This window comes from Gossypium hirsutum, chromosome A10, assembly GCF_007990345.1.
Source record: "Gossypium hirsutum isolate 1008001.06 chromosome A10, Gossypium_hirsutum_v2.1, whole genome shotgun sequence".
NCBI lineage: Eukaryota > Viridiplantae > Streptophyta > Magnoliopsida > Malvales > Malvaceae > Gossypium > Gossypium hirsutum.
In genome coordinates, this window is record NC_053433.1 from 117,755,774 (window position 1) to 117,777,543 (window position 21,770).

General features: G+C 32.8%; 2 protein-coding genes across 2 annotated transcripts; both read right to left on the reverse strand.

The window, feature by feature from the left end:
• Nucleotides 1–2,117: 2,117 nt before the first annotated feature.
• Nucleotides 2,118–12,578, reverse strand: LOC107936361 (clathrin heavy chain 1). Its single transcript, XM_016869071.2, has 30 exons — nucleotides 12,276–12,578; nucleotides 11,826–12,030; nucleotides 11,042–11,130; nucleotides 10,821–10,899; nucleotides 10,546–10,673; nucleotides 10,016–10,114; nucleotides 9,817–9,925; nucleotides 9,362–9,441; nucleotides 9,047–9,274; nucleotides 8,895–8,960; nucleotides 8,458–8,574; nucleotides 8,165–8,362; nucleotides 7,911–8,027; nucleotides 7,681–7,740; nucleotides 7,328–7,414; nucleotides 7,150–7,233; nucleotides 6,910–7,044; nucleotides 6,746–6,808; nucleotides 6,552–6,656; nucleotides 6,367–6,479; nucleotides 6,018–6,270; nucleotides 5,784–5,920; nucleotides 5,424–5,702; nucleotides 4,331–5,333; nucleotides 3,737–4,222; nucleotides 3,473–3,643; nucleotides 3,214–3,399; nucleotides 2,898–3,020; nucleotides 2,680–2,790; nucleotides 2,118–2,592 (listed from the first exon to the last, which is right to left on the reverse strand). Exons 1-30 carry the CDS (start codon nucleotides 12,318–12,320, stop codon nucleotides 2,440–2,442), a joined length of 5,109 nt encoding a protein of 1,702 aa, XP_016724560.2. The 5' UTR covers nucleotides 12,321–12,578; the 3' UTR covers nucleotides 2,118–2,439.
• A 2,296-nt stretch (nucleotides 12,579–14,874) lies between these two features.
• On the reverse strand, nucleotides 14,875–17,870 carry LOC107936352 (probable protein phosphatase 2C 25). The gene is made up of 4 exons (XM_041078408.1): nucleotides 17,210–17,870; nucleotides 16,532–16,870; nucleotides 16,254–16,433; nucleotides 14,875–15,710 (listed from the first exon to the last, which is right to left on the reverse strand). The coding sequence occupies exons 1-4, from the start codon at nucleotides 17,684–17,686 to the stop codon at nucleotides 15,546–15,548; spliced, it is 1,161 nt and encodes a 386-aa protein (XP_040934342.1). The 5' UTR covers nucleotides 17,687–17,870; the 3' UTR covers nucleotides 14,875–15,545.
• Between the last annotated feature and the right edge of the window lie 3,900 nt (nucleotides 17,871–21,770).

Below are 21,770 nucleotides of genomic sequence, written 5' to 3' on the forward strand. Positions count from 1 at the left end.
TTAAATAAAAAATATTCGAACTCAAAACGATTAGATATGGTTTGAAACTAGAAATTTTGAATAAAAAATTTAAGTGATTAGATCTTAGAATTGACACAAATCTAAAATAATTCGATCCATAATGACTTGACTCAAAACTAATTTAGCTCGCATAATTGACAGTGTTACCTCTTGATATTTGGATGGGGTGGTGCCATTGATTTCTTCTTCTTTTCGCTTAAATTCATTCTCATTTAAACTTAGATAGAAATTGTACTTAATTAATTCATGTATAAATTTGCCCCAATCCAACTTGATCATAAAATGTCAACAATCGAATTTACCAACCCAAACATGAAAATGAATCAAACCTAGAATAACCCAATTAGAAGATGACCGAAGTTGTAATCGAGCATAGTACCAAAATACTAGCAAGGTTGAGCTTGATTCTAATTCAATGCTTGCTAATTGGCTTGAACTCAATCAAACATCAATTTTTGAGTTCGAGCTCCACTCAAGATTTAATTGAGTAATTTGAGCTCAAGCTCAATCAAAACTTATCTATTTATTTTTGTACTCAAGCTCAATTAAGCTAATTCATATCCAAACTTAAACTCTTTATAATAAGGGTAAAAATTATATTTTGATAATATAAAAATATATATTTAAATGAAAAGCTCAATTAGGTTTGGTGGCCATTCAAATAGAGTATTACAGTGCTAAAACTCACTTCAACTAATAGCTCGAGCAGTTCAAGCTCGAGTTCTTCTCAATAATTACCGAATTGAATTCAACCTTGATTGGAAAATCCAAATGACTCAAATCAAAAACTAACTCGATGACAAAATGATCCAATCCAAAACTAATCTAGGACACTCAAGCCTTGTTTAATAAACCATTGAAAAAAATTAAATTAGCTAAAAATCAATATTTTCAGTGATTTAATTTAAGCATTTTGATAATCCAAATTAAAAAAAAAACAATTGATAAAAAAACTACTTATCACTTATGGAATTTTCTCAATTATTTTTATTCTCTTAGCATCCTATAAACATTTTGTCTTTAAAATTATTATTTATCAAATAATTTAATTACATTTCTTACTTAATTTTAAGTGCTGGTATATTTTTTTTAATTTACAAATAATATTAAAAATAGACCTCTATTTTTAATTTATTTATTTTTAAATATTTTATTATATATCAATAGGATATTTATCAATCCCGTCCTTATTTGGAAGTCTAAAAACTCTACTGTGTTAGTTGACAGGTCTACTTCTCCCCCAATGGACGTCGGCAAGGAACACAATGAAAATATGCGAAGACATAAGTTCATGCTCCAAAATGGATTTAGTCGCGAAGTGTTTCGTCCAGCAATTTAATGCATGGAAGCCGCCCTCTCTGCTGCTAAACAGCGGTAAAAATAATGAACTTCAAATTTCAAAACTTAGATTCATTTGAAATAATAACTTCCGTTTTATTATTTTATAATATGGTATCATAATGTAATTTATGTTATATAAAAATTAAATATATAATACTATGATATCTATCTATTAAACATATATTTAAATCTTTAATAAAAATATAACTGTTTAATATATATTAAAAATTAAATATGATCAAATCTAAATATATTTGAATTAAATATTTACAAATATAAATGAATTTCGAATATATATATATATATATTTAAATTTAGTTGAGTTTAGACAATAATGCATGTTGTTGAGATCATCCAAACCACTCAATTCAAATTCGATTGAATACAAACCGAGCCATAGACAACACCATGTCTAAATGCATAGAGTGACTCGCTAACAAAACATATAATTCTTACAGCATTATTTTAGAAGTACTAAGGAAACCGTTGTATTAAAAACTGATTACGTTTTATCATTTTATCTAAAAATAAGTAAATTAATTAAATTAAAAAGCAAATTAATTATTTTTGTTAAAAATAATTTTATCTATTTTTACTGTTAAAAACTAATAGATATGCCACGTGTACTTCATTTTAGTCTTCTAGCATATAGAGACTAATTTTTAATAGATAATACATATATGGACTAATTTGCATTTTTTTTTAGAATAGGAAGTACTTTTACTAATATCAAATCAATTTGCAAGGGATAAAAATGACATGGAAATGTATCATTTCATATATATACTCAGATCAATTCGGAAATGGAAAGGAAATAACAAAAATACAAATATTCATGAAACCCTTAGACTACCCTTTCTCTAGTCTCTAGTATATTAGCAGCCAAAAAATGCCTCTTTTGCTACCACCAAGAAGGAGAAAAATAATGAGGGCAAACTACAAAATCATTATCACATCCCTCCAAAATAAAAAATAAAAAAAACACTAAAATAGCATATTATTCCAAATTGATAAGAACTACGGTTTTTTCTCCTAAAAATAGAATCTTCAATAAAAAACAAACCATGTTCTTAAGGCTTAATAGCTGCCCATTGGTGGCATACCAAAAGCTGGCATCGAAGGCGGCATTCCCATTCCTCCCATGGGTGGTGGTGGTGGAGCAAAACCTCCTCCCATTCCAGGCATTGGTGGTGCAGGTAAGGCTAGAGGTAGCAACTGAGCATACATGTTCTGCAATGAACAAAGGCCATTTATTATAATCCGAGGAAGGGCAAACTGGTAAAGTTGTCGCTTCAATTTTTCTTAGTATAATTTTACCTGTTGTGCAATCACTTCCTTCTCTTCTTGCTCTTTGGCTTTTACTTCCTTTTGAGCCTCGCTTTTATCCTTGATAAGTTCATCGACTTTGCCGGTATATTCACGGATAAACTGGAGAAATACAGGACTCAAATAAGGTTCCAACACAATGTATCCAAAATAAGAAACAATTGAAACCAAATGGGCATAAAATGAGAAGTATGAATCAAAGCAATCACCTGCAACAGATACGGGAATGCAAAGTCGATCATATTGTGAATCCAGGCTAGCTCGAGAACGACATCTGCTCGAAGTAAGTCATAACAAACAAAGAGGCATGATGCAAAGCATTCCTTCTTACCCTGTAAAATGAATATCGACGATGAAATTATATCCAATTTAAACAAGAAGCAACAATACCGTGATAATAGAAGAAAAACTTCATTTTCCATGTAATCCGGCACAGTTAACAAGCAGAACAGACCAGACTAACATAATAGGTCTACCGGTTGAACGAGAAGGTCTAACACAATACTTAGGGATGAGTTTGGGTACCTGTTCAATAAAGTAAACAAGTAACTCCTCGGCAAGTTCACGTTCACCAGACTGTGAAGCTGTTTCCATTGCATCTTTGTAATGGTTGTCTTTCTTTGACAATGCAATGGACTGCTTCCATCTGCCAGCCTTCTTGTAAATGTATGCAGCAACTCGCCTCATCTCCAGCAGCTCATGTTTCTCGATCTGCTCAAGCAATTTGGAAACAAATCAGAAACCGACCTAACAGCAAACAAAAACACAACTAACAGTACTTCACCTTTTGTGCAAGGCCAATCTGATCAAAGTTATCATGCAAGTCAATAGATTCTCTCAATCTATCGTAATCTTCTTCCTCTACATAAATCTCATTCAACGCCTCATTTACTGCTGACACATTGTTGCTCTGAACAGCAACCATGTAAGGCTTCACAAGTCGCAGATGACCCGCCTGAAATAACCAACCCAAAATGCATTAAAATAATGCTTAAGCAAGTCAATAGTCTTTATATCAAAATTCGATCATTTTCATCCAAATTCAAACCTTTCTCATAATATCAACAACACGAGTGTGGTCCACACGAAGTGCGAGCACGTTCAACATATCATTTATGAGATCAGGGTGTTCTTGCAAGTAGAAGTGGACAGCCTTGTAATATAGCTCAACACTAGCAACTTTGACTATAATGTCTTTGAACTGCATATGATCCCATGCTTCGGGAGAGTGGTTCATCACGGTAGTTGCAGCATTGTCAAACTCGTCGTATTGAATGTATAAATAGGTAAGTTCCGTCCAGTGCTGCTGTTCATCACAAGCTCTTATCAGCTTGGGAATGTTGAGACGAGCAGAGAACAATTTAATGTGCTCCATAAGCTTCTCGGGACGGTATCTGGCATACAAAACTCCCAGTTCAGTAAAGATCCCCATATGTGCACGTTCCAGTCCTAAACCACTCTCCATAAGAGAGATCAACTCATTGAAGCATCCTCTGTTCTGATAGTATTCGCTAACTTCTTCCAAGTCGTCCACCTAAAAAATCAACAAACACAACGGTCAAAATCATCGTGGACAGTCATACACACATATTACATACTTTCTTGTTCCAAAAATTTGTGATTCATATGAAAGTAAACTCACCTGTATGATGATGTTAAGACCACATATCTGTGCCAATCGGAATTCTTCTGCATCAACACAAGCAAAGCAAACCTCCTTCCATGTCTTTGCACTGTTTGCTTTTCGTGCTGCATCAACAGCACCTTGGAATTGTTTAAGTCTCACCAGTGTAACAGCCAATTTGGCCCAGTTAGATATAAACGCAAATATTATTTTTGCAGCTTCGTATAGGGCTTCATCGAACAAGCGGTCACCAACATTTTGAAGATTAGCAACATTTGGCATGAGAATGAATTCTTCAATTTCGCCAAGTCTATCAATCTTTGCATAGGCATAAATAAGTTCACCATCCACCTTGGGCTCCTTGACCTTCTGCCTAACCATCAGAAGATACCTCACCAAATCAGGGTAGACATCAGCATCCTCGGAAGCTCGGATAACATCAAGGAACTGGGTAGCATCATCCGCGCGAATAAAAGATTCAATGGCATCGCTCACCAGCCCCTCCCTCAGTTGTGCCTTTGCAACCTGACTCCAAACAGCATCTTCTTCAACTCGGAATGCGAATTCCACAGCCCGATCAATGCTTCTGATATTGTCCAATAAAACATTGACGGCCTGCACGTTTAAGTTGAACTTTTTGAAGATCGCAAAAGCTTCTTCATACAGTTGGGCTTCAACGGCCACTTCTCCAACAGCAGGTCCGTCAAAATTATCCAACCTATTGATATAATCCATAACCCTAGATGGATCTGCCTTAATCGCCGTCAAAATAAGAAGATTCTGTAGATTGAAGTTCCCACTGAATGCAGAGTTTTGGAGTACAATCTTCTCAAGAAGCTCAATAAGTTCATGGGGCAGGTCAGCTGTCATAAAAGCTTTAACAGCTGCAGAGACTTGTTCGGGACTCTTGCTCTCTGGAAGAGCAGTCGATACAACCTGATCTATCAGCTGTCTTCTATATTCATTTTCGGGATTTAGAACCTTCTCCCAAAGATCACCATCCATCCTTTCAACAACATACCTGTGATCAAAGGGTGATGGACAATTAAGCCACTTTAAAAACATAGGATGTATGATCAACCTATCAGAAATAAACTAAATAATTACATACCTAGCCTGCAATTTAAACAAGGAGTTCTTATTTGTGACGTTTATAAGTTCATCGTCACATTGTCCTCTTCGGTATGCTACAACAGCCAGGGTGGGATCACGCTTCTCACAGTACTTACCAACAACCCGAGAATCATAGTAAGGGTTGGTAGTGAGGAAGTGCTCTGGATTGTTATTGCTGTCAATGATTATTTTACCCAGAGCATTGTGGACATGCACATCTTGGCTTCCCTCACTCACAAGATGCTCCAAGAACTGTGTTAGTAAACGAAGTCGATTTCTGGAAATCACATGCCGAAAAATTAGAATCACAGAGTAATACAGGTGGCAACAAGGACAAGAAATGCCGAAAAAAATTCACCTCTTCTCACATTCCTCCACAAGAGGCTCAACAGGAAGCAAAGAACGGACAGACAGAATGAGACCCTTTATAAAGTCTTCAGGACATTCATCATCTAGCAACTGGCCCACTACCAAAGGAGCATTCCCTGGGTTCACCTATCAAAAGAAGCAAACAAGTTCTCAATTACTTGAGCTCAAATTGAAGTCATATAGTATGCCACTAAATAGATAAATAGGTAGAAATATCACAAACCTTCTGAACATAACCTTCAATGTAACGGAGCATATTATTTGTGTAGAGGTAGTGAATGAGATCCGGAACAAACCCAAATCGATCACAAACATTAATCAATGGCCTAGCATCCGGAAGTTTGGCCTCCATCAAGAAGTTCTTTGTCTTTTCGGCATCATAAAAGTTTGATTCCCTGGTCACGCGCTCAACCTCCTTTATTTGTCCGGTTTTAGCAGCTGCCTCAATGTACTTAAAGTGTATATCAGGGTCCTCACTGTCCCATAATCAGAAATAAACATCTTAGTAAGCTTAGAAATGACTATGCTCTAAGCAATCAACTGAAGGAAACCAAATTTGCTAAATAACTTACCTTGAGCTCAAATATGAGCCCAGGAAAAAGTACAATCCTTCATACGACTTAAACTGCTCAAAAAGTTTTATGCAAGCATCAACACCCAACTGTTCACAATACTCCTTCGCAACCTGCAGAGACACAGAACTTAACATTTGGCAATCTCTAAAAGAATTAGAGTACAATCAGACAACATCCCTTACCTGCACAATTATTTGAAGGTTGCCTCTAAGATTAACCAGTAGGAGGTCCTTCATGCACTCCAAAGCCCATTCACGTGAAAGAGTACCAAAAAACTCAACAAGTGACTGTAAACGGAAGTCTGGTTAAAAACATGTCACAAGCTTCTATAGTCTCTAATTTTATCAAGAGATAAAGATAGTGGACATCATTGTACCTGTGGCTCAATAGCATGTGTATTCACAATGACACGTTTAATATCTGGAAACTCAGAGTAATGCTGCAGAAAAGGCATTACATTTAATCAAGGATATCAATATACTGTTAAAGCAGTATAGAAAATCAGACATAATGCAACAAGTACTAGTTTTAACAAGATACCTGCAGAGCTCGGATATACAGACCAGCTTTCTCACAAAGCTGAGCAATTCGGGGACGATCATAGTGACTGAACATTCCATTTGCTAAAATGGCATCAGCAACATTTGGAAAAGTTACTAGATTGATTTCCAAGACCTGTAGAGAAAAGATTGTTATTAAACTAAGTACATTATTTCAAGAAAGAAGGAAAATATAAAACAAAATTAGACTAGCTTAACAAGCAGCATTCAAAGAAATAACCTTTGTTTGGAGAAAAGCATGCTCTGGTAGATTTGGTTTCAAAACATCCAATAGAAATGCAGTAGCTTCCCTTATCAAGTTCCTCTGAAAATAAAGAAAGAAATCCAAAGAAAACAAATATCATGTGTTCGTCAGGAAAAGATTTTAATTTTCACAAACAATTCTATAAGCAGCAGACCTGAAGGAAAAGATCAGTAATGGTGTTGTAATCAACCGGACAGCCTCCCTCCATTTGAGACATCATCAATGCAAAATTAACAGCTCCCTGCAAGTAAAACAAGTGATAACTCATCCACTGCCAAAAAGATTTTTAGTAAATGAAAATTACACACATTCAATCCAGTCGAAAGGTTCATAATACTAACATCTTTCAGTAGGCAAACAATAAAAATGTTTTTCTACTCAGAAAACAGAACAATCATAAAAATTGACTTAATAGGCTTTAATAAGGAGATTTAGCACATATTGCTCATATGATTTGACATGCTTCAATACCTCAAACAATAAAAAGTAGAGAAAACAGAAACAAACCTGTGGATCTGTACGGAGAATTGTTTGCAAAAGGAACAAGTAGTCAGGAGTGTACCCAACCTGAGGAAAACAATTCAGTCATGAATATTTGACGCATACAATAACTGAAATAGAAAGAACAAGCAGGAGAAATACTTGACCCCACCCCACCCACAAAAAAATTTATGCTGTGAAAAAGGAGATCAGATATCATCACTCCAGAAAATGCCAAAAAATATTGTAGTAATCACCTGCTTTGAGTAAATCAAGATCTTGTCAAACTCCCTACGTTCAGCAAAAGCAGCAACAACTTTTGGAGTTGCCCTTGCTTTAATATATATTTTCAGTGCAAGATCATTATCCACAGTCTACAACAAAAACGAAGCTGTAATTAGAATACGGCAAAAAAAGTGTCAAATCATTTCCAATTTTCTTGAAGTTTAAATTCAGATAAAACTGAATAAATTACTGATAGACTACTATTCCAGTGGGTAAAAAATCAAACCTTCACAAGGTCACCCAATTCTTCACTGCATTCCAATTTATCTTCAGCCAACCAATTCTCCAGAAGGTTCTTCTTGTTTTGGTTTACCACAAGCCGAGATAGTTCCAATGACTCAAATGCATTGAGCTTCCCCCTTGTTAGAAGGATACTAAAGTACTGCAACAGTGGTGCAGTCTGCCCAGCTTGCACGGGAACACTCTGCAGAAATCAAGTAATGGATTCTGCTTTAGATAAAATGAACAGAATAGTACACAATAACAAGTATCTAAATGATAAAGAAAGCAAAACGAAACCTGAAACTTGGCAACCGTATCAGGAGTGCGAAGGATCCCTTGTGGAGACTCTGCAGCAAGCTCAGCAGCTTCTTTATACTTAGTTTGAGCAAACAACTCTTGAAAACGTTGGACAACCTGAGAAATCCAAGATTACAGAGTCACCATTACTGTTAACAAAGGTGCAGCATCACTAACTCTAATCATGCAATAAGAAGACAATCAGAAAATAGGCCACTAAAGTAAATCAAGATACAAAAGCCAGCATGTTTTCAATCTCAGCATATCAGTGAGATTGAAGAAACCCCACATCCAAGAAGGAAGTTACCACAAAAGTATCCCCCCCCCCAAGTTAAAAAAAAATTATTCCCTTGGATATTATTATCTGGCAACTAAAAATTGATAATGCAAACATTCACAAACAACACACCAGAAAATATACAAATCAGTTCACTTACCAAGTTCTCTGCACCAGGGAGGTTTCCTCTTTTAGCAAGACTGACAGCAAGCTCCAAGTTGTTCAACTGAAACAGCAAACAACCCAAAAGAATCATCAAGCTAGTATGTCTAGTTTACCAGAAAACAGAAAAGAAAAGGTACAAAAACATACTTGACCGCTAACAAATGGCACTAATGTTGCTTCATTTACAGTAGCCAGCAACACCTGACCTCGCCTGTTGATGGCATAAAACCCTCCAACTGCTGAAGCTTCAGAGGTTAAAAATATTGGATCTGGACTGATTCTATTTCTGTAAACAGCAGTCGCTGTCTCCAGATCATAAACGAACAGCAGCCCAAGTTTGGTGATAACATAAATCAAAGCATATTTGTGGGATATCTGCCAATTAACAGAAAATTGTTTCATTATTGGTACAAAAATAAACAATTTGCAAATAATGTAAACAAAATCTGAATCTAAAGATACCTGCATGGCGACAGGAAAATCATCTTGAAAATCTGGCGGGAAGAATAGATCTGCCTGTTTCTTAGAAAACGATGACTTACCTGCAAATATATATTCTGTTAGAAAATAGGATATATAATTGAGTGAAGGACACACAACAAAATATTATAGTTATTCAAGAATGGTTCATTCATTATTAAACACAAAACCCTTAAAAGTCTAAGTTGGAGTAGTCTTGGTTGTGATTAGAGCTTGAAATAAATACAAATTTAAGGTTTCTGAGCTAAAACCTAACATATACTGCAAAGTAGTGTCCCAACCAACTTAACTTGCCAGAACTCAAAGTACTTTCTGATTGTACTCTGAATTTTTTTATCATGTGAAAAGTTTATGGAAAACCTTTTTATTTCTTTTGTATTCATTTAAAAAATACCTTCAGTAACCCCTCATATATAATGTGGAGATAGGAAACTGACCTGGCTGGGCACCCAGCTCAATTACATGCAACTTTGATGTAATCTGGCCAGCATTAAAACTCTTGGTGGCAAACGAAATAAGAATAGATGGATTCTCATTTCCTGGGACCTGCTCAGCAGAACCAAGCATATATGATAAGCCACTTGTTAGATCAGCATCTATAATATGTAGTGAATAAAGTATAAGAAATGCCCTTACCTTAAATAGTGCAAATGAAGCAGCATGTGCTTCAAGAGCTTGGCTACGCTGCTGATCCACAGAGAAAAGTTGCATGTTCCCCTTGACCAATTGTGGCCTCTAAATGAAACAAGACATGTAGGGTAAAATCAGAATTTTATAGTGGCAACAGAGGTGGTTTTCGAAAGAGAGAATTTCTTCATAGTAACGACTATGCAAGGAACAACATTTCCAACAATAGAGAGACAGAATGGGGAAAAGAGAGAACTAAAAAGGGGTGCAAGGGATGCAAGCCCAAAATGACAACACAAGAGACAAGATAAATCAATAAACTAATTCACAGAGTTCACTTCGGCGGTTTCAACCATAGGAAACATAGCAACCAAAGCAGCATGAAGAACATTTTAGGCTCATTTAGCTTAGCAAAATATTTTGAATATGTTACTTCAAATGTCACAGTTTTCAAATTCCAAAACATTAATACAAATGAAGCAACTTCCTCTTCAATGCAAAAATAATCACCTTTAGAAAGCACTAATAGGCAAACATACCTCAGGTGCACCAGGGGCAATTCCAATCAAAACCAACCACTTCTCTGAAGGGTCACATTTATAGTTTATTATCTGATTGTTTGCTAAATTAGCTGTTCTCTCAAACATCTTAACTGGCTCAGATTCACCTGCCAGGGGTAAGATGCAAGGAGGAACATAAAGTCAAAGAAATTTTATACAATGGATATGAGAACATTCAAAAAAGATGAATTCTAAGAACTGAAGAAAGTACAACTGTCTATGATACTAGAAAAGACACCAGAATAACATCTAACCTTCAATCGACCAATGATACACAGAGGTCTGTGTGACCAAGCCAAGCAGTTTTGGGCTAATCCATTTCCAAAATACAACCTGAACATGAACCAAGGCCAGTTTGCTAAGCTCAGCAATCAAGTACGCTATTAACAATCACTGAAAAACAATGAATATACTATGGACAGAAAATGGAAGCATTGCAAGAAATAATAATAATAAAACAGCAGATAAGTTTCACCTGTTCAGGCATCTGATGTGATTTGATTTTTGCTTTCTGCTCTATGTTAAATATTTGCAAGTGATCTTGAGTCGTTCCTGGTAGTTGAGCTATAAAAGCAATGCCAAAGCTAATGAGCATAAACAATAGATAAATAACAATGTCAAAGGATACAAAAATAATAATAGCATTAAAAGATATTGAATTTTTCTCCATTAAAAATACTATCTTTACAAGTATGCCAAGCACCTCATGACTGGCAATTCAAGCGTAGTTTCCATATCTCATTGGACAGAATCAAAGCAAATTCTGCAGTAGGAAGAAATTTAAATGCACTGAGCACCACCGAGTGATGCTAACGAGCTTATCCAGGAAAATTAAACAAAAATGTAGTGCAATCGAAGAAACCCGAGCAATTTATCCATAAAACAGTAGAGTAGAAAAGTTTTAACAACTAAGAAACACTATAGCTCACAAACCCTATAAATCTGTAAGCAGGATCCTTACAGTTAACTGGCAGGACATTCATTTGTTCATATCAGAAAGCAAAAAGAAAGTAGGAAACCAACAACCACAAGTATTAAGTGAAATTTCAAACAAGTTTCCATTGAAAAAACTCTCTAACATAACTAGATTCTCAATCAGCCAAAGACCAAACGAACAACATAAGGAAAAAGTCCAACAAGACCAAAGAGAATGGACATATCAGATTTGCATCCTTCGAATCCATAACACAATCTATTAAAAGATAACATTCACGTAATCCAATAATAGTAACTAACTGCTGATAGTAACAAAAATCAACCTTTCAAGGCGAGGATTCTAGAATTTGGATTCATAAGAGCAGAGTCCGCCGTAATAGGCCGTCTCAGCGGCTGCATCGGCATGTTCATGTCTATGATAACAACACTGTTTTGTGGTGCCGTTTCCCTCACACAAATATACTTCTCAGATTCCATAGTTACATTCGTGAACGTGATGAATTGAGGACTAATGCCAATGCTTGGCAACTGCAAAAAAAAAATGGCATCTTTTCAGATCACTCGAAATTCTCACTATCTTTCAAATACATAAAACACAAAGTTCCGAGCAGATCTAAGCAGATTCTACAACTATTCAACCTAACGAGATTCAAGGAAGTATTCGTTCAAGCTTAATGAATAAAAACCTAATATTCGCTTATAATTCAGATTAATTTGCTGAAAAAAGAATCCATCGAATCGAAACGAAGAGTGAGTGAAACGAGAAGACTTACATTTAAGACCTCTTTCATGGCGATTGGAGCGTTAGCGGCCGCCATGGTGGCTCGGATCGACAAATCAAGAGCAGATCTTACGGCTGAGATTGAATATTTTTGAAAGCTTGCCACTGAGAAAGAAAAAGAGGAAAAAAAATATAAAGAAACTATACTAAGAGATCTGAACCAGAGATTTCAAAATAGAACAGTTGAAAAATCTTGGAGATTGAATTTTGTTGAAGAAATGAGGAAAAGAAGAGAGAAAGAAGCAGATAGAGAGAGATCAAATATAAGGCACTCGATAAAAATATATTATATAGTAATCTTATTTTCTTAGTTAAAATAAATTATTAATAAAATTATATTACACCACCAATATTTAGGGATAATATATTTTTTGACCCTAAGTTTGGTAACTAAATCTATTTTTGTACATGTACTTTTTTTTATTTATTTATTTTGGTACTTGAATTTGACAATTAAATTTATTTTGGTACATAAAATTGGATCCCATCAAAGACTTGATGATGTGACGTGTGTTTTTGAAACATGACTAGATTGGTCGCCCTGACTAACTAGACTGAGAATCGATCGTTATGTTAACCCAAATAAAGGGGTTAAATCGATTAAGTTAAAAATTGCTCAAAACAGATAAAAATCGAGAAGTATGACAAAAATCGATAAATGAACAAGTGAAGTCTTAACTTAAATGAAACGATATTTAAAATTGTTATCAAAGACCTGTTTGGCACGAGTTTGAATCGTGTTACCCATTTATTATCCCTAATATTGTATAAAAAAGTTTTTATTAAAGTAAAATTCTTTAATTAATTAACTTTTATTAAATTAAATAATTACTAATTTATTTTTTCAATTTTTTATAAAAAAAGTAATAAAATTAATATTTTTATAATATTTAAATTATTTAATGTTATAAAAAATAAAGTTATTTCTTTATTTATTAGTTTTTATTAAATATATATAAAAACATACAAAAAAAATATCACTATGAAGTGAGAATGACGTGGAAATAATAATTGCTATAGGACGATTCGGGTAAATGAGTCAATGACCCGACCCCGAATTTTTCCACTTTTCCTATAGAATGTTTAAATTACTTACAAACCCCTTAAATTTTTATATTATGCATTTAAATACATTTGAATCCACGTTCTATAACAGTAACGTCAACTTAAGGTATTCATAGATTAATCCGTACTTATATGATATTAGTTCTCTTATTGTGATCATGTGGATTAATTAAAATATTTTTAAATTTAAATGATTTGTTTAAAATTTTATAAAAGTATACAAAAAAACATAAATTGTTTTTTCATATTGGAATAAATAATATTAAAATAATTTTAAAAAAAGTAATATATAAATTCATATGTTCGTAGAAAAATTCAAAAATATTATTGCAGTATATGTTCTCGTACATTCTTTTATATTATATATATATGAGATGATATATAATATGATGTCATTTCAAGGTTTGATGTGTTATTTTCAACTTTTAATAATTTGGCTTCTAAAGTCGTTGATGTCATTTAAATATATAAAAAAATTATATTTAAAATATGTTTTTATAATAATTTTTTTAAAAGTTGTTTTTTTTTTGCATGCAATTATGTTATTTTGTGATTTGTATTTAGATTTTAATTTCAAATTTTAATTATAATTTAATGTATGATGTTTAAAGTTGTTTGTTATTTAAAATATTATTATTAATGGCAAGAAAATAATATCTAAAACTTAATTTAGAAAATGAGACCCATTTTAATATTTTAGAATTCAAAGAACTATTTCGGAAGTCGAAGTTTCCATAATTTAGATTAAGAACCCAAATCATAAATTTGAATAAAATTTTTGATAAAAAACAGTTTTTCAAATCTATTTTTGGAAGAGTGTTTTTCAATAAATTATATTTTTATCCTCTTATTAAATATTTTACTTTACAACATCATTATCTATTTCCGAAAGCACTTATAAATAGCAGTAATAAATACTACCAAAATTTTTAAAATCATTTTATCACGGTACTTTTCAATCTCAATGGTAAACCAACCCTTAAAATACAATACTAGTATACTTGATCATTCTAATCTAAATTTGAAAATTCAATTTAACTAATTCAAATCCGATATAATCTAATCTACAATTTAAATTTCAAACAAAAATAAATAAAATTAAAAAATTTGAAACTTGAATTCAATATCAAATAACCCGAATAACCCGAATTATATCAAGAGTTTTAAAACCCAAATGACTTGACCAAAAGTCAATATGACCCAAAGTTCTAATAGCAAAGACCTGCTTTTGAAACCCACCCAAAAAATGGAGTTATTTTGAAGAGATCTCGCCATTATTTGCGCTATGAGAGAGGTATACAACAAAAATTAATTGGCTCATTTGGCCATTAATTTCCCCATTACTCAGGCAAGATTGACAGATATGCATACTAAACATTAACTTATTTAAATAATCAGTTATATATTTTTAAAAGACATAAACTCGTATCTTTCAAATTATTTTATTATGATAACAAATCAATTGAACTAAAACTCGATTAATCTTAATAACAAATATTTAGTAGACAAAGTAAAGGCAACATGAATCACATAAAACTCATCATATTATTAATTTACTAAATTAAAAGATAAAGAGTATTGAATAACAAATCATTATTCATCCCTTCCTGAAGAAGAACAAAAAGCCAGCTGCCCATATGTGACCCCATATATTCCATTTGACTATGGAACAATTTAGAGCTAAAATGATGGCCACCCAAAAAAAAGCTAACAAAAAGTCGACTTTTAAGGTTGACCATGAATAGCTGTTACAAGTGCTCCACTACCTTTATTTACACTTTTAGCCCTTCAACTATTCTTAATTTTGAGATTTGATCCTCCACTTTAATTTTTGTATTGTAATGTTATTAGTAGGTCCAAAGAAAAAAAAAAGGAGACTAATGGTATTACCAATTTGTATCTACTACTAACATTACAATTTACAAAAGTAGACGATCAAATTATGTTAAAACTAAAAGAGGGTTAAATATTAAATTTCACAAATAAAGGGACTGAAACCATAATGATCTGCATCTGCAAGAAAGACAGGGCAATGTTGACGTCAAAACTAGTTAAACCCACCAACATTGCTGCCAACGGTTCCTGTTTTATGTAAGGATAATGGATGAAGCAATTTTCGAAAGTGTTAATAATCTAAAAGATCTACCAGCACGATAACAGTGGAATTTCAATTCCGTTGCTATTGAATTTAGACGAGTCAGAAGAGAAAATGTTGTAGCTGAACTACCATCACGCTGATGTCGTCAAATGAACCTCTCCATGATGATAATTCGGCAAGCTTCTTGCAAGCGGAAAATGGTTTAGGCTTATCGAGACCTACGCAAAAAGGCCGAACTAAATCGACTGCTTCTTGATTAGTAACCTGAAAAGGCAAACCAAAAAACAAAGTTCAATCCAACATTACAATGAAAAAAATAGAGAGAAATGGTTAATTGCAAAAGATCTGGAAACAAGAATCACTAATTGACCTAAATTAGTAAGATTTTCCTTAATTTTTTCCCTTAAAATCAGAAATAAAATTTCCTATTTAATTCATGATTTTAGGGGATTAGGGAATCCCCTACTATCCTAATAACAATACATGGTAACTTGAAAATAGACCATCAATGGGGTTCAAAAGAAGGTTATATGAACAATGTCAATTTAATAAATTAGATTATTCCAAAAACATGGGATTTGGGCATATCCTCTACTATCCATAATAACAACACATATAGCTCAAAAATGGATCATTAATGGGGTTCAAAAGAAGGTTATATGAACAATTTCGGTCAAATATTCCAAAAATATGGGATTTAGGAATCCTCTACTATCCATATAACAACACATAACAGCTCAAAAATGGATCATCAGTGGGGGTCAAAAGAAAATCATAAGAACAATTTAGGTTTTAGATTATAATTACCTTGTTCCAAAGACCATCTGATGCCAGGATCAAAAACTCACACTCGGGCTTAATTTTTAACATTTTTGTCTCTGGTTCAGCAAGCACCCATTGTTTAAGATGTTTATCACCAATGGCTCTTGATACAGCAAGGGAACTTTGAATTCTCCAAACACCATGGCAACAATCAACGTAACCACCCTGCGAATTAAACATCAAAAAACAAAATTCAATCACAAATGTAATAAAAAAAATTTGAATTTGAGCTAAAGATGAACAAAGAGGAATGATAGATTTACCAAAGCTTCAATTCTGTCTCGCTCATCTTCCCTTGAAGGGTGGTGATCATTTGTCAAAGCCTCTGCTACACCGTTTCGGCTCAAAACAGCACGACAATCGCCTGCATTTGATACGAAAAGATCGCCTTTACGAATCATTGCCGTGACGCAGCAAGTACCACCACCCACATCTTCCTTTAGAAAATCCATATCCGTGAATAAATATGCATCCCTAATTGCACCATCAATGGCATCTTCACATGTTTTTGATACTTCCTCCATTACTTTCTTATCTAAATTCTTTGCCACGAATTCAGCTGCCTTTGAATTTCCATGCCCATCGTAAACGCCAAAGAAAGCCTGTTAAAAATGAAGAAATTCCATTTTGGCCCCTTTCAAAATATTGTTAATTCAATTTAGACCCTTCTAATACAACATAAATTTGTGGTTTCAACCCCGTAAAATATTATAATTTTTTTTCGATCCTAACAATTTTTGCATGTTATGACCTTGAATTTTCTATGCATTTAAGAAATATATAAAATGATCCAGGAAAATGATTTTATTTCGATCCTAACACAAAATTCTTAACAATTTTTACATGTTAAGACCTTGAATTTTCGATACATTTAAGAAATATATAAAATATACGGTAAATTTTGATTCAAAGAACAAAATTAGAAGAAAAAAAAAAGTTACCTGTTTAGGATCACCGTTAAGATTAACGGCGGCTGAATAGCGGTCTTCCATTTTCCCTCTTCTCCCTCTCTTACAATAAACAGAATATCCTTCCTCTTCCACTTGCACCTCTTCCTCACCTCTAGGCGTCTCCGCTGCAAATCCAAGCTGAACCGCCATCGAAGTCGGTATCTCAATCCTCCCGGGCCTTTTCCTCTTCACCGGCGCCACATCTGTTCCGAACAAGAGCTGTTTCTTCGGTACACGAATTGACAACGGAGATTTCAACGGAGAAGAAGGAAATTGCGGTGTCGAAGAAATAGGGAGAGACGATTTAGGAGATGATAACGAAAGAGACAACGGAGACGACGGTGGTTGTTGAGAACCGTTGGTCCGAGGCGAAGACGAGAAAGAAGAACCGTCCGATTTGCAGAATATTGAAGGAACCTTTTTTGGTGAGAAAATGGGAGAATTAGGAATTATTAGAGACAATGACATTTCTTCTCCTTCCTTTCTCTTTTCTTTTCCCTTCTGTTTGGTTAGAGAGAAAATCTTCCAAATAAACTAAACAGAATTTTGAATCTTTCTTTTTTTTTCTTTTTCGTTTTTTGAGTGTTTTAAGAAGAGAATGTTTTTCATCTCTTTTACTCTTTATATATATATATGTTGGAAGAAGGATGATACGGCGTCGGTGTCGGAGTTTAGGGTTTGACTAAATTTGAATATTGGGTTTGGGAGATAATTCAAACACCATTCTCTTAGTGGCGCGTGAGTTCACGATCCGATTTCTTAGGGAACAAGGCAGTGGAGAAATTACTTTCTTTTGCGCTTACCTATTACCAATTTAAACTAAAATTCAGTCATTTTTAATCTTAAATTTTATCAAATTTGTTAATTTTTCTAATTAAAAAAATTGTTTATGAACAATTTTTTTCATTTTCTTTATTTATTGATTGTATTTTAGTTAAAATGCTTGGATTTTTTTTATTTTTAATGTCAAAGCATCAAATTAGTTTAAATTATGTCACCAACATTTATATTTTAATAAGGAAAAAATCGAAATAAAGTTATAAAATTTTAAATAGGGAACGCTAAAATTTTTTATTTAAAAGAGTCTAAATTGAATTAATAATTTTTTTAGAAAAAATAAATTGAAAATGCCCCTTTAATTATATGTCATTTCAAGGCCCCTATCTTATTTGACTTCTCCCGATATTTAAATGATTTAATTTATGTACTTAAAAGGTTATACATTTTATCGATTTAAAAGTTTTAGTCCAATAATTCGTACTATTAATATTTTCCATTAAAATTCATTATCAATATACACATGCAATCAACTTCAAAAGCAATCTATTATAGACTTTGTAAGCATACGTGATAGTAAAACATGGTTTAAGTGCAAAGACTTGTTGGTGAGGATATCAACAAGGGAAGAAGTACGGGGAAGAATATAGTGGTAATGAAAAAAGTCATTCACCCAACAACGCATAAAGTCGATGGAGATATGTAAAGGTAGGAAGGAGGCTATGGGCTAAAACATAGTTATGTATACTTAAAGGTTGATCCATTTCTCATCGTCTTGATAGGTATATACAATGGAGGTCCTATGCTTGGTAGTGCTGACATGGTGAATCCATTACCAATAAGTCATTATCATGGAATACATGAGGGGATGCATGTGATAGGACTCGTTATGTCATTCACTTTGAGTTGTGATATGGGGTTGTTATGTTCAGGTAGGATTTGGTGACCTAAAAGGCGTGTCCACAACAGGAGAGTATTTGTACTAAAAAAGTAGGTGCCTTGAAGAGCAGGTGACATATTCACTAAGACGGATGGATGAGACCTTTCTGAAATGAGCAGATGGTCCATTCACAGGGATGAACAATTTATCCTCAAAAGTTGGTGACTAGAATCCTTCCAAAGAGATTAGGGGTTGAATAAGGGCATGCCATTCGAAGTGCGGGTCATCTAATGACTACTCAGACAATGAAGAGTAAGAGCTACATCCTCAGTTGACTTGCCATATCGATACATATCCAAAACCGAAGAAGCATAACAGAACTAAACTCAAAATTTGTCAAAAGATAAATACTAATAATATATTTTAACCTTTTTTAAGATTGTAGTTTGGTAAGTGTTAAACTTTTTTTTTTTTAACTTCCCTTATTATTTATTGCAATACATGTTTTTGCCTTTTTTGATGTGTTTTAGTTTATGCAACAAATATTTTTTGGTTAAACTGTTTTATATATACAAATAAAAAAAAACAAGAAATACATTTAGGGGAAATTTATGTTTTGGCTCTTTTATATGAAAGACAAAATAATGTTTACTCTCTAAATTTAACAATTTTTCTCACATTAGTTCTTAAGTGCTTTTTTTGTTCCACATTAATATCGAAATTTGGTAGCTTTTCCCAATTTGACCCCTAAATTTAGGCTCCATTACAATATGATGATGTGGCAATTTAAAATTGTGTCACATCATTTTTTGTTTTTTAAAATTTACTTTTTTATCACATATTTATAGCGTTTTAATAAATTTTTTTATATGTATTCAAAAATTTTAATTGATGATGTGGCACAATATCAAAATGTCATGTCATTGTAACTCAATCCAAGTTTAATGATTAAATTGAAAAAAAAAACAAATTTCAAAGTTAATGTGAAAAATAGGGATTAAATTGAAACTTTGATAAATTCAAGTTTAGATGATTCCAAAGATTTTTTTCCTTACATTGCACGCGCATAAACGAGAGAGTGAAGTTGAACCGAATTAATAATTAAATTGTTTTTGACTCTCTTTTTTTCGCAATTAGAATTTAATTTTTTGCCGTTTATGATTTTGTCAATGGAAGCAAAATTCCAAACAGAGTAGTTATAATTTTTGGCTTAGCTAATAAAATTCCAAAAATATGGAATAATTTTTTGGTCAAACAACATTTATTTAATCAAATTTCTTAGATCTTAGTTATAGACTTGGTCTTATTTTGTCTACTTTCTCTTTTTTTTTCTTAAATATATTTATTCCTTTAATTGAATTATTGAATTTTACAATTTTTCAATTTAATCCCTAATTTTCTTTTTTTTTTGTTTACATTAGTAATGGAATTTGACATTTTTTCTTAGTTTAATTCTTAAACTTGGATTTTGTTAAGGTGTGATAATGTGCTACTTTCAAGTTGTGTCGCATCATCGTTTGGAATTTTTTAAAAATTATATATTTTTATATATTTTTAATAATTTATTTATTTGTTTTGTATTTTTAGATTATATATTCTTTTTTTAAGTTATGATGTGGTACAATCTTAAAGTATTACATCGTTACACTTTAATAAAATCGAAGTTTAAGATCAAATTGAAAAAAAAAAGTTGTCGAATTTTGAAACTAATATGGACAAAAACAAAGTTAAGGGACCAAATTTAAAAATACAAACCCTAAATAGACTCAAATCCAAAATGACTCGAACTTAAAATTGGCTTGAAACGAATGATTCAAATTCTTTTAAATTTGAATTAACTCGATTCAAAATCAACCTAATCTACTCAATTTATACGAGCGAAAGATGTTTATAAAATTTATTTTTTAAAAGGATGTTGTGTCATAGTCTAGAAATTCAATGACTAAATTAAGAAAAAGTTGTCAAATTTTAAAACTAACATACATAGGCCCCAAAAAATAGGACCAAACTGAAAGAATTACTAAATTGAAGGACTAAATATTATTTTAATCCCTTTTAGTCTGGTGAAAAGGAATAACTTTGTGTTGGTCATACCTTTCCGGCCGGCACCCGTCGCCATATGCATGTGCACCACATGTGTTTGCATTACCCATGACCCAAATGACTCAACAAAAGCTATTGAGTTGAATTTTTGTATTCAAATTCGGTTTTGTTTGTTTTTAATATGAGAAGACTAGAAATTTTTATCGAAATGACTTAAATCTAAAAATAATTTAAACTCATTTGAAATTATTTAAATTCGACATGATTTAATTATATAATCCGAAATAAACTTAAATTCGAGATTATTCGAACTTAAAAGTATGATTACCAGATTAACCAATGTGTTTTTTAAAAACCATTTTGTATTTTTGGTAAAATTAAAAATGAAAATGACAATAGCCAATTATTATAATTATTTAAAAAAAGAAGAAGTAAGAACCGGCCTGACCGGGAAATAATTATAATACAGAAGTTATGAAAATGAAGGTGTTTTGGTATGCTCTTTAACTGTTGATAAGGTCGTGTTTATGATAAAAGAGCACCCATCTTGAACTCTTCCATGTATTGCCCCCACAATTTTTTATTTAGTAAATTCACTTTTTTTCATTTTTCTTTTTCAAAACGGAAATTCATTAATCTATTCAATTAATAAAAATATATAGTTCGAGAAGAAAAAATAACAAATACCTATTGTACGTGCTGAAGGACAAGTTCCATCAACACAATAAAAGTTTTAGTTTTAGTTTTAGCATCAATAGAGCATTATGACACGTTAATTGGCTTTATCACAACTTAAGCACAACATATTAGGAGTGGTTGCAAGCAATACAAAAAGAAAATTAACCCCAGATG